The sequence below is a fragment of the Opisthorchis viverrini genome (genome assembly GCF_000715545.1).
Source record: "Opisthorchis viverrini unplaced genomic scaffold opera_v5_13, whole genome shotgun sequence".
NCBI lineage: Eukaryota > Metazoa > Platyhelminthes > Trematoda > Opisthorchiida > Opisthorchiidae > Opisthorchis > Opisthorchis viverrini.
The window spans coordinates 2,798,242-2,811,196 of NW_008751669.1; the positions used below are offsets into that span (position 1 = coordinate 2,798,242).

Consider the following 12,955-nt stretch of genomic DNA (forward strand, 5'->3'; position numbering starts at 1 on the left):
GTGGAATCCGAGGTGAATCATCAATCAGCCTGAAGTGGAAGATTAACGAACCAAGCCCGATCAGAATTAATTTGAAACTCCCTCAGTCCACCAAAGCAAGATTTTGACAACTTCACTAACCGACAGAGCCGTTAATTGACAGTCAATACTGATCTAGTGTGATAATCGGAAGAGGACTGATTTACTGATTGGTTCCCCGTCTGCCTTATAATCTGGCCAATTCGGTGACCTGCTCACTTGGCCTGATGAAGCTCTTGTGTCAAAAGCAAAACGTTGCCCAAATAAAAATAAAAAGCTCCTCTGAAACAAGGCTCAACCCAATTTATAGAACGAGTGACTGACTGTTCCACTGCTTTCGCAAAATTAGACGACTAAGTAGGTTGATTCCGAATGCTTCGAAAAGTTCCTAGGAGTATGAACCGCTGGTCTGTGAACATCACTCGTTGTTTAGGTAAAGGCTTTGCCGCACTTACCATGCCTGACGTGTTTTCTTGTAGATGGTGGATAAATCCATTGGATACTTGATAATTTTTCGGTAAAAGGGAACTTGCTTCAAATTGACTGGCTTTCGGAAGGCCCAGGACGCCTGGTGATTAATAAGGTCTTTTGTAACCATTCTGAAATAAAGGCATACGTATGCCGGTATCAAATGAAGACCATCTACACTCAACACTTGCACTTAGGTGAATAAAAAACATGGCTGTCATTATCTTATGAATGTCTTCTATTTGTATCAGGTGTGTAGCTCTAGCAACATGGCAGCCTCTTGAAAAGTAAAATCATCCTCAGGGATTTGATAGCAACTCTTTGAATGCATCAATCTAGCTGAGTAATATCTGGGGAACGAAGAAGCGAAATTTTGAAGGGCATCAGATAAAAAGCATGTTACGGTCAATTATGTTGCCAACACACGTGAAAAATAGGGATAAAATCGTTATTTGACAACCCATCACCCCAATTTATCGTCGGATAGAAGATAAGCACACTATGGCGCTTTCAGTTGAAAACGCAGCTCAACAAATCTGCCCAGTTTCCGGATTTCAGAAAGCTTTCCGATACCGATTGATGGTACCTGGCAAAACGGATCTTTTATACTGCACGTGGATCAGCCATGGATCAGTTCCAATTGTCCATACATTGGGTCTGTGAATCAAGCATCTAGGAATTTTAGCATCCCCAATGGTTTTGGTAACCATAGACAGAACGATCTGAAGGATCGAATTCACTCCAATGACCTGCTGTTAATTGTTATCACTCCTTATTCCAACTCTGAGGTGTGTCGACAATCAGCTATTGTGTGGCGTGCCATCTCCAAGCCCCGTTTTACACAACCTACCCAACGTAATCCCACCTCATGCTTGGATGCGTGTTCACAATGGGTAATCTGCTGTTCGCTGATTACGTCCATCAACTGAAAACTCTTCAAAGTAGGCTCCTCTTATTGTAAACGGGATGGCTTACTGAGGGCTATCATACCAATTGGAAGAGTTTTCGAACTTATTCCAGCTTTCCAACTTCACATGATGAGGGCTCGCTCTCTGATGTCATTCCGAATGAAACCTTCAGCTCCCGAAGCATTAAACAGGTAGATATTTGCCTTAACATGGACAGAACTCATCAATCCTCCTTCCTGAATGAGTTCATTCCGAAGATAAGATGCTAAACTGCTTCAAAAGAATTCCGGCGGCTTAATTATCACATCTGCCTGTAGCATGTGATATCCCGATTCAGTATATTGTGCCGCCCACTGAGGCTTGTCCACCTAACTGTGGACCTTGTCTCACCGCTTTGGGGTGGATCCACCAAATTTCGTCGGTAATCACCGATAAAGCCATTTTCTAAGCTATCTTGATTCCTGATACACACACATCAAGTGTCTGAGGAGGCACTTTCAACTCAGGTGCAAACCACTCCGCTGCTTCCAGCGCAGTGTCCAGGAAGATTTACCTCCATGTAACATATCTATTTATCGAAAAAGAACTTGATCCAATTTTCATGGTTCTTACCTTTGTTAAGCTCCGTGACTACATCTGAAACTTCGATTTTGTGCCGAACGTCGACTGTCTTTATATCTTTCAATCTTCACACAAAAAGTGAGAGCAAAGCCTGTATGAGGAATAGTTATCAGTCATACTCAGCTGACCCGGTACGGATCCTCCGACACCAATCTACACGAGCTATGGTCCTGAGATAAAGATTGCTAAACACCTGAAGAGTTCTCAGTTCCGCTGATCGAAAAGGTGAAGTCTCACAACCATAAAACATAAAACCTAGCGCTGTAGCTTGATATACACGTCCCTTGAGATTCAAAACATACCGCTTCCATAGACGTGACGTCTCAAATTAGCAAACGCGACCCGAGCCTTGCAGATTCGTGAATCCACCTTATCTATCACACTACAATCAGAACTATTGCAACTTCCAAGGTAAACACTCCCCCAATTTAGAGTGCCGGGGTGAACCAGTTCATCCAAAAACACCTGTTTACTCCTTTATGATCCTTGATGCTTTCTCTCACAGATGGTTTCCGGGGACAGATCGTGAGGATCGAATGAAATAATCTGCGGGCATTACAGGCTTTCTAAGCTTCATCCATTTCCTTGGCTTTCTGTGTCCGTTAGACTTCACCGTCGATTCACACGCCAACTTCCGATTGAAGTCTGATGGTTTATCACGTCAAGTTTTTCCGGACAGGCCGTGATATTTCTCCGAGATCTAAGCAGTTCCAATGTTCGGTCTGACATCCAGTACTTGAGTGAACCTGGTAGCATCGTGCCACAAGCAAAACTCCCAGAACTGTGCAAAGGGGTGGCATCCTCCTCCCAGTATGTATTCACGTCTGATGGTGGAGCATTTGGAAGACTCCGGAAGACGCTTCTGGCAAATCCGGTTAACATCCGGATCTTCCAGTCTTTCTGTTACCAGGAAATTTTTCCGCACCTCACGCGGTCCTGAAAAACGAAGGGAGAAGCGACTCCGGACAAGCGCGTGGTCAGAATTCAAAAATGTGTTCAAAACGACCGGTAGTAAGTTACTGATTTGCGCCATCGGTGACTGATGACTATGTGATCAATTTGAGTTCGTGACCGGCAAGCCGTTGAAGGACACAGTATGGCCAGATGACGTCGGCTACTTTGGAAGTACTGTATAAGAACAGTTTGCGATCAGCACACAGCTGAAGCAGTCGTTCAACATTGTCCGTACATACCGAGTTCAGTCCATGTCAACCACCTGAGTCTCAGATGCACTAAGCCTGTCCACTTGTGCATTCGGATCTCCAGCAACCGCAACGATATCTGAGCTTTTAGCTCACCGCAACAGGCCATTCAGGACGTCGTAAAATTTCCGTTTGATGGTGCCAGAGCTACAATCAGTTGGGGCATAAGCAGACGCTACAAACAGATATCGATCAACCTCCCCCTTATGAGACTCCTTCACAGATGTTGTCAGACGAACAGCGCAGTCAAGCAAGGATCCTTCGGCCCGGTGACTTAGGACGATACCGCACCCTGCACATCATGCCTCTGAAGCAGCTGGATTGCCAGAGGGGCGCAACCGGAAGCGAGTGGAGAGTGATGGGGCGTTGGCTCAACCACTGTGCTTGTATCTTCAATTCTTGTCTCTGAGAGACAGCGCACATCAATGCCGAGCGAGTCCAGTGGGTGAGCACACACACTGACTTAATGTTGATGCAGTTTGTCGCCAAAACTCACTCACATAAAACAAGTTTGGTCCTGAGTCTGTTTCCTATAAAAGGGATGACGTAGTCTCTGTCGTGTCAACGTAATTTTTCTTAGAATATGCCCACAGTAACTTGTGAGCAAATCCTAATGCCCGAAAAAAACAATACTTGATCAACTATGAAGTTAAAGAAAACATACCTGCACCATGCAAGTTCTGTCGGACTCAAAAGTTTCCGAGGAGTCTCGTCTTCTTGCCCGAAAACGTATTCGGAGCCACCAAGAGAATCTCGTCCAGACTGATGAGAACTTGAGTCAACTGACAACTCTTCGCCGACTGAATGAGCGTTCCCACAATCCATAGTAGTACTTGTGGTTGTGCCAACAACAGCTGGGCGAACTCGTCCGCGCTGTTTCCTGCGATTGTACTCGCGACGATAATCACGTTTGGATACCGCAAGTTTTGAATCTTCCTTGCATCGGACGCCATTTAGACGAACGCGATTTTTACACTGTTGTTTCAACTTTGTTACGAATCCACTGCTACGAGCTGTATTTGTGCTCTTCAAACGCTTGGCAAAGGCCGATGAACATGCATCTGATTTGGTCGCACCGCTTTCGCTGATTGGTTTAACTGTTTTGAGTGAATTTAGGTTCCCCTTCTTGTTCTAGAAAAAAAGGAAAAGCTCCGAAAACATTGGTGCATCACTGTCTTGCAACGTGTCACTTTACTTGAATAAAAGTTGTAATGGAAGGGAACACTTTCAAACACCCCAGCCCTCAGACAGTCAGCACAGAAACTGACGGCATGAACGCCACTGATACCGGTTAACCAGATCGGTGTCTCCAGCCAAGCACAGTGTGGGTCACGTGAACCATATCCTGAGATCATCAGAATCATCAACAGCACCCAAACTTTTCGTAACATCCTTCGTTTTCTCTTGCTGTGTCGTGTCACATTCCGTCCACCTCTAAGTTTCTGTCATACCTTACTAACCGCCCTTCTCGGCAGGCGGCAACTCGTCATGGGCAAAACATCCTACACATGACCTACAATGCTAATGCATTATTTTAGTGAAGCACTGTCTGCTTCACCCAGAACTAGTCTACCGAGTGGTCCTCTGTTGATCAGCGAAGGTTGACAGCTTTGCACGACACACGACAACAGTGAAAACCCACTTACAACTTGGGACATAGGAGTGTCCACAAAACATGGATCGGGCAGTAATACTACACATCTCAACTGTTAGGCCACCCAACCCAGATGGGCCCGACGACTGCATCACACGTTTTGTGTGTGGTCGATAGCTGTTTGATTGGCTGACAGCTCGCCACATCCCTTAATCATGCACTTTTGCTTCAGGCCGTAAATCCGCTCAACACACGTTCGGTCCACGTCACTGCGTTCTTTCTAATCTAGTGGGCTGGTCAAAAAGGGCACTACTAAAGCCTGCGTGTTGTTAAACTCACCTGCCGCCTCACAGCCCCGATTCAGTCAACTGTGAAACTGGTCGCCTGTCTGCGACCACAGTTGTTCAGCCCTGAGCTCTTGCGGCAAGTGGCCGCTGGATTGTCAGGTATACGGACCAGCTACGTATAGGTGTCTATCGCGTCTAAAGTGATGCCTAACTAGAACTGATCTCTAGTCCCATTCACAAACAAAAAATGCTCCACACTACCAATAAACTAATGAAACAAACAAACAAACACAACAAGCTGCCATTCATGTCATGATATGATACCCTTCAATCAAACTTCCCCAGTTGACAGCAGCAAAGGTGACGGTAAAACAGAGTTTTAAAAAGTCACTACAGAGGGCTGAGTGAGGTAGAGAGTATCCACCTACTGCGGAGAGCATTATTATCATTCTTTGCGGAAACAGTCATATGAGCATCTCAGAACAATTTAGCTTGGCTACTCATGGCGGAAGCAAATGTTTTTCTGGATGCCAAGGTGTGTGGTACCGTGAGAAGTTTAAGATGTGGCGCAAAATTCGTTAAAACTGGCTAAACAAGCGGTGAAAAGAATATACTGCTCACCTTGGTCGATAGCGAAATGGCTTCCGCAGAATTGCTGCTAGACCCCAGGTCCGGATTCTTAGCTGCTCTGTTGACTGGACTCGAACAAGATGCACTCGAAATATCTGCATCTGGTAGGCAGTTATTCGTGTTGGTCGAATTTTTGTTCACCTTTTGACTAGAAAGCGGACCATGATGTGAGGTACAGTTCGCACACACCCATCGACGTGGTGGACGGGTCATCGGTGGTCGTGAACAGCATGGGTGTACGGTCCTTGAGCATTGCTCACAAACAAGCAGCCGTGACATTAACTCCGGACAGGAGCTAAGTACTGCTACAGAGCCCACAGGTTTGCCGACGCAACCACCGCATACAAAGCACACTTGTCTCCCAGTTGCCTTCGAAACGCAGTCGTAGCAAAACCAGTCTCCTGGGGGTATATCAACCAGAGGCGGACGGAAGCAATAGGTGTGATAACCGTGATCGCAACCATCACACAGAAGAAGCTGCGCCTCGTTGCTATCCTTACGACAGATCTGACAAAGCTACAATTTAAGGGAGGGACAACATTCGCCTGTTATGAATGACACGTAGTTCACACTTGTTAGTCACAGCAAAGGTATGCTCACCACCGGGTGAATTTGAAATTAACGCTATGAATGACGGATTAAAACTCCAGCATCAGCTAAAAGACCACTGGTTCCAAATCACAACTTAGCAAATGGATAACATCTGGTGTCACCTACGAGACAAGGTCAGCAATAATCCTCACTGTTAGAGATTGAATGTGAAATTCACGCGATCTGTTGAATGGTTTGGGAAGTCTATGGCATGAATTGTGATTGGCATGGTGTGCCAGTCATCAAATACCAATGTGAAAGTTCGCTCAAATGCAATGGTGGTTTTAGGAAGTACCCTTTGGAGATAATTATGCACTAACTTGATGGTACATAGAGACACGGCTGAGTATATTCAGCATAATGTTCGTTAACTGAATGTCCTGAACAAAGGCTGCGTTATATTCCAGTTTGGTTGATATTCAAGATTTCGGGTATTTTTTTTATTAAACACTATTCATAAAGTTTGTGGAAATTCTTTTGTAACCCACCACAGGTTTCGACCTTCTGGGATCAGTCTTCCACCATATCTATTTCCTAAATGAACACCGAATTGCACATTTATCTGCCAATTAGCTTGGTGAAACCGGTAGTGTGCTGTTGAAGAGATCTCGGTAACCATATACCTAACATCCTTTTAGTTCGGACAAAAGCGAAGAGATAAATGGTGGAGAATTCCAGTGAGCTGTTTAGGTTGCAGTTTGAGAAGTGCTTACTCTCAGCCGCAGTACACTGCGCTGTCGGAAGAAGCCGCTCAAATTTCGCTGGCTCTCGTCGTTTAGCATGTTGGCCTGTCCAACAGTTAAATCTCCGAAGCACTACTTAATCAATAAAGAAATGTAGATGAAAAGCCCCATCTGTTTGGTTTGTTATTGTAACTCTGTGATCATTGTTTTTTAGGCAGGGAGGTACAAGTTCACAAAACCGTCTATGTTTAGACAGGATCACCATGACTACGGGGTACACAACAAACTATGTGGCTAGTCTTAGTTACCAGGTCAACAGTGCGAAACCAGATATATACCGGTTGAAAGACCAAGGACATATTGATCAGATGTATCAAAACTTTTCGTTACTTCTTGTATATAGGGAGCACTTGTCTACCTGATCTCAGGAAGGTTACTAATAGCAGCTCCAGTAATCTGTTAAGTCTATCATTCTTTGTTCTGCAAAGGCTCACTTATGTGACCATAAAAATATCTCTATTGAGATGGGTCTTCTGGCCCTGCATCTTCTATAATGATTTCCTGCTGTTCTGTAGTCAGTACGATCAAGCATGGGATGTCTCCGCAATTTCGCTCACAGGAAAACTCCAAAGAGCGCAACTTTTAGAGGCAACCAAAAGCAATCGAAAAGCCACATCATGTAATGTTTGAAAAGGACCGCAGTAAGTATATGAATATTTGAGGCGAAGTGGCTGATAAAAAACCTTACGTCAGTTTGCGTGACACTGCTCTTACTACTGACCAACTCAAAAGAAGTCCAGCCGGCTGCCAGAAATGTGCTTTAGAGAATGATACACTGTGAATTAAAAACTATAGGCAAAAACTGTCGAGCGCACCTAACCTGCCTAGGCCGAAGTGTCAAACAAACTTCATGCATGCGTAAAAACTGATTCGAGTTTCAAAATCAACTCCTACAGCCTGAAAATAACAGAAATACCAATTATCTTAAGAGCGTACCACTTTCATTATTGATTTCTCCCAAGCAATTGCGTTAATCAGTTGGTTCATGCACTCGCGCATGGCTTCGATTTCCGTGGCACGATGCAGTTTGAGACGCCATTCGACGAGACCTGGGGGTGGTGTCTCACTTGGAATGGCTCCCAGTAGAAAGTTTGTAGAATCTTGGATATCTGATGGATGAGAGTAGGGCAGACATTGTGTGGAGTGTACTGTACTAGCGGCTCCGATACCTTCACTACCACTTGCTTGCTTGCCCACAACACGACGAATCTGAGGTAGATTACCAGTTGCTCCGGCAGAGTCGCAATCTTTTAGACTGTTTGTAGTACTTTCACTCCCAGGTCCTCCACCAAAGCCACTTTCACTTCCCGTCTCTGGATCTGCTGTGTCGTTGAAACTCCGGTGCAAGTCGCTAGGTAAGTTAGAGTCAGATTCAGGTACAATGTCAAGATGAACTTCTGAGTTCAAAGGTGGCAGGAGATAACGACGTTCTAGATGGTGCTCCAGAGTCAACAAACGATTTTTGGCAAGATCCAATGGCCACTGCTCAAATCGAGAACGCTTTGGAGTCGACCGCGGTATTAAGTGTACCATCTCATCATCCAGCACTTTGACGGGTGCCTACAAATGTTGAAAGGCGAAAATTATGAAAAAAACAGGGAATGGAAAGCAATGAGCGATTTCATGAGCATGCGTAGGATATACGCAGGTTAGTTGTACTGCAAGTGAAAACTTGTAACTCAGTCATGTTAAATATGAGCTATAGCCCATTGGCGATGAGACAGCAACGAGCGGATCACCGGCATCCTGAATGTTAGGAACTAGACATGAAAATCATTTCTGATCTATGTGCAAAGACTCTGTGGGCCAACTCATGCTCATGTAGCTGGCGTGCTTTTGAGTGTCGTTATAAAAGGGTTACTTCATTTATTGGCAACGCGTGTTTGCAATTGACGACAGGTGTTCCGTGCTGAGTTCCACCCTACAATTGGTGTGTTCAACATATACTGCGCTTTTATTGTTGGGCGGCGTCATGCTTATGATGATTTGATTGTGGTGAAGAAGTAGGTTACTGATAAATTAAGTGTGATCGGCCCTGAAAAATTAACACTTGTTGGTATGACAGATCACATCGACGAAGCATGATAATTCGCCCGATGCTAAGGTTTGAAGTTCGTACTCTGAATCTGAGACCAAAACCATACCCGACCCTTGTCTAGTGCGGACGCTAGTTATTACATAGAAATCCTGTCAATTTTTGAAGATAATTGACTGATTTGTCCAGCCGACATACAATCGATCGATCGATTTTTTTATGTCGTGCATTTTGTTTTTTAGCGGGAAGGTCGATAAATTTAAACAATGCCTATCAACTAACAGTTAAGCCACAATAGATGGCTAGATATTATATCTGTGAATTAGGTCCCACAATATTGGACCGTGGAATGTTTGCAGCTAAAAAGAGGCTCGCCCCACACGCGACCATTTTAATTAAGATAGTCAAAACTAAGACGACCATCTGTAGGGATTCATACTCACTCGCAAATCAGAGTGGTGCCACCGGGTAGCCTAAATAAAACTCGAGTTATTTTATCGGTTGGGATGCTCTCTTCTATCTAATACTGTAAGTAAAGCCAGCTTCGTGTCTTAGTCGAGCCGAGCAATCTTCTCCGACTCGGTATCATCCATGAAGTTGGCGAAAGCAATTAGGTAGTCCTGTGCCGGTTTCACTCGACATCTGTACGTGGTTCACAAATGTCCATCCATCTTGTTTCTTGAAAACCTAATTCCGCTCACAGATTGCAGTAAACGGACTCATTTGAGCAGTTTGTTTATGATGCAAATTATTCACCAAATAGATCAATCGCCCGAGATGGAACCGACTCGTTCAAAACGTGATTTAAGCCGTTTCGAGCTGCTGACTATCGTCACAACAAGCGGATAAAACTAAAAATGTATGGTATTCATTGAGGAGGTATGCAACGCCCGGATGCTTTTGGACGGGGGTACAGACCAAAACGATTACAAACTGACAATACACGGCTGTTCGGCATTACACTGACAAAACGGATAGGAGGAGAATATTGTCGAAAAAAACACGCAACTCTTATTCTTCACAGTTGAAGGTATGAGATAAATCAATGCATATGTGGCAGCGGAGCAGTAAACGTTCAAATAGTTTAAATGTATAGTCATCACAAGTTGACTACTACAATTTTTGACAAAATGTGATAGATTCACGCAACAAAATAACTGGATGCGCGTTTGTTTCTACAAGTGCATCACGATAAAAAGAGTAATTTTCGTAGCAAGCTTTCAGGTTGTTGGATCGGTCTGCCCATAGTCTGAATGAAAACTTCGTCGAAAGGCTATGTAGAGTAATTACATGTATTTTTCACAAACAAAGTAGCTCCAACCATTGTAAATACTTCTAAAGTTATCCACTGCAACAGTGGATAGTAACCGATGTGGGCGGTTTGAAACCTCAACATACAGTACGTCGAATTGTGCACTCCATTGGCGAAAGCAGTGCCCTAAGGTTTGTAATGTTTGTAGAGGCCAGATGGGAACCAAACAGATTCTAGACCAGCGCGGATACTTTTTTCATCCGATATATGACAGCCTGTCCAGTTATCCTCGACCGGCACAATTCTGTGTCTGACGGATTCAAACAATTCCGGTCCCAGCCACAGCGATTTCTGGATCTCCATCGGTGCGTAACCGGGAGCGAGACGAAACCCATGGGAAAGTCAACTCAATGACTTCACTTTGGTCTCTAGTCCTTTCCTCAGATAGACAAAACAAACCAATGGAGAGTATACCCAGCGTAAAAGGAAGACTAGGCTGTTGGCCCACTTGTTTCAGATTGCAAAGCTTGTCAGATAAACAAACCATTGGGGTGTGAAGAATGCTGACGAGGTGGTGACCGAAACTAACGGGATATCTAGGCTAATGACAATGAGCGGCTAGTGGATCTACCAGTCCCCAAGAAGTGCCATGCGATCATGACGCTAACAAGCAGATGACGGGGTGAAGAGGAACGTGCTTGTTCTATTCATGGTTGTAAAGAAATTCGTTCAGCTGTAGCACCCTTTCGGTGCCCAACTGCCATGCAACCCGAATGAAGAGGGAGGACTGAGATACTGTCAGGTTACCCAAGCTTAGACAGGGGAAGTCGAAATGCAGAGGTTGGGTTTGAACCACTGACCTTCCGGTCAGTAATTTCGCGCTCTAACCACTGATCTGTCTCCCCCCACCCATTCAGGGGGCCGTATAACTTTCCATACACGGTAACATGCGATCAACAAATAAGTGCACAACAACCGATAGGAGGGAACATGCTGGAGCAACGTGGATTTTGCTAACCATAGTTGGCACGGGAAAGAATGTGATCTATCCAACAACAACAAAAAAACCATCACAGTAGAGATGGGTTTAAAAACGTATGCTCTGACTCTTCCACATCGTCAGCAACTTGCCACGCGATGTAGTCAACAGTTTTCGCAGATGAGTAATGCGATCGTGTCGAAGCGGCATAATGCACTGGCGACACTTTATATTCACAACACCACAACTCTAGTCTCACGCAAAGTTTCAGCGCTAAACCACAAACTGGACCAGCAAAGGTGAACATCCCACAGGGGAAGGTTATACGGGGCTTATATCAGTTTAGTTACTGTATCTAACACCGTTCGGGCAAATGACGGGTATGGTCAAAACGCTGAAAAGTAGACAGGAGACTTTGCAGCAAGGAGTCCATGAATTCACGTACCTGCCATCCTTTCACCTGTAAACTGGCAGCCAAAACCCGGTCTTCGAGTGATTCGATTTCTTCTAAGAAACAGCATTCTTCCACGAAGTTGGGGTCATCACTGCCGATGAGTTCAACCAGACTCCGTCCGTTTGCTTGTGCATCCGTTGTCTTCAAACCATGAACTCCTGGACGCTTTTCCAAACGAGCCACAACAGACTTCAACAGTGATCCGGCCGAGTCACTGGAGGGAGTTGTTTTCCGGCTGACACGACGTCTTAATCTGTGTTCTAATATGATGGACGAAGAGGATAAACTACCAGATTGATCAATTATACCTGAGCTTTGTATCGATGCCTCCGCAGAGTCAGAAGGATCGGTAACTAGAGCAGGTGAAGTTGGATCGATTCCCTGTTCTTGTGATGAACAACAGCTGGAGTGAGAGATTGGTGTCAGAAAAGATGTTTCTGAGTGTGCTGGATTTAGGCCCAGCCGAGATGAATTGATTGCATTCAAGCCCGCAAAACTTGAACTGGTCGAGAACTGCGCGTTGGTTCCAGTACTGCCTCGTCCCTTACCTCGACGTGATCGCACACGAAGAAAGCGTGGTTCCAGTTCAACTTCTGGACCATTCTTTGTGTAGTTAAGTTCATCATCTGAGGAGTAGTAAAATGGTAACATTCGGGTGAGACGGATTTTATTCTACACTCGCCTGGCTGTATTTACTACAATATTGTTCGGCAGTCCGTTTTACGCTGAATCCTCATTAAGTATAGGAATGGCGACAAAACAGCTTGCACTAATAAGCCGGCTTCTCTAGCCTCATAAATGAATAGGCCAGCACTGGACTTGTGGTGAGTTTTCACCAGTGATCACAGAAGTTCTGCCCCATGAAGACATACTATTTTGAGTTGGACAACGTCTACGGAAGAAAATTACTGGGGGCTAAAGCTATAAGAGGTACAGATGACTAGAAAGGGTTTGAACCCTAATCCAGAATAGCTGTGAACGCGGTTGGTTCCTGACATGCAGCCATTTTTAGTTTATTACTCATTAATTGAACCAAGATACATGAGACCTATCATTAAACTTATAAACTTATTATTGCTCGGTGGCAATTTCGGTTTTAGACTATTGCTTTGGTTTGACAAAAAATGGTCGGTAACAATAAGGCCTGAACAAAATGGAAAAATCTGAGACTTA

At 44.6% G+C, this 12,955-nt stretch overlaps 1 protein-coding gene across 1 annotated transcript in view; it reads right to left on the bottom strand.

Annotated features, from left to right (window-relative positions):
* Nucleotides 1-12,955, bottom strand: part of T265_01262 (hypothetical protein) — a gene marked incomplete at both ends in the record, with an annotated part of 90,700 nt that overhangs the window by 7,153 nt on the left and 70,592 nt on the right. The window contains 5 exons of the mRNA XM_009165247.1: nt 474-617; nt 3,882-4,348; nt 5,720-6,244; nt 7,999-8,622; nt 11,774-12,408. Of these exons, the coding sequence (XP_009163511.1) occupies nt 474-617; nt 3,882-4,348; nt 5,720-6,244; nt 7,999-8,622; nt 11,774-12,408 (2,395 nt within the window). The remainder of the gene's footprint in view (nt 1-473; nt 618-3,881; nt 4,349-5,719; nt 6,245-7,998; nt 8,623-11,773; nt 12,409-12,955) is intronic.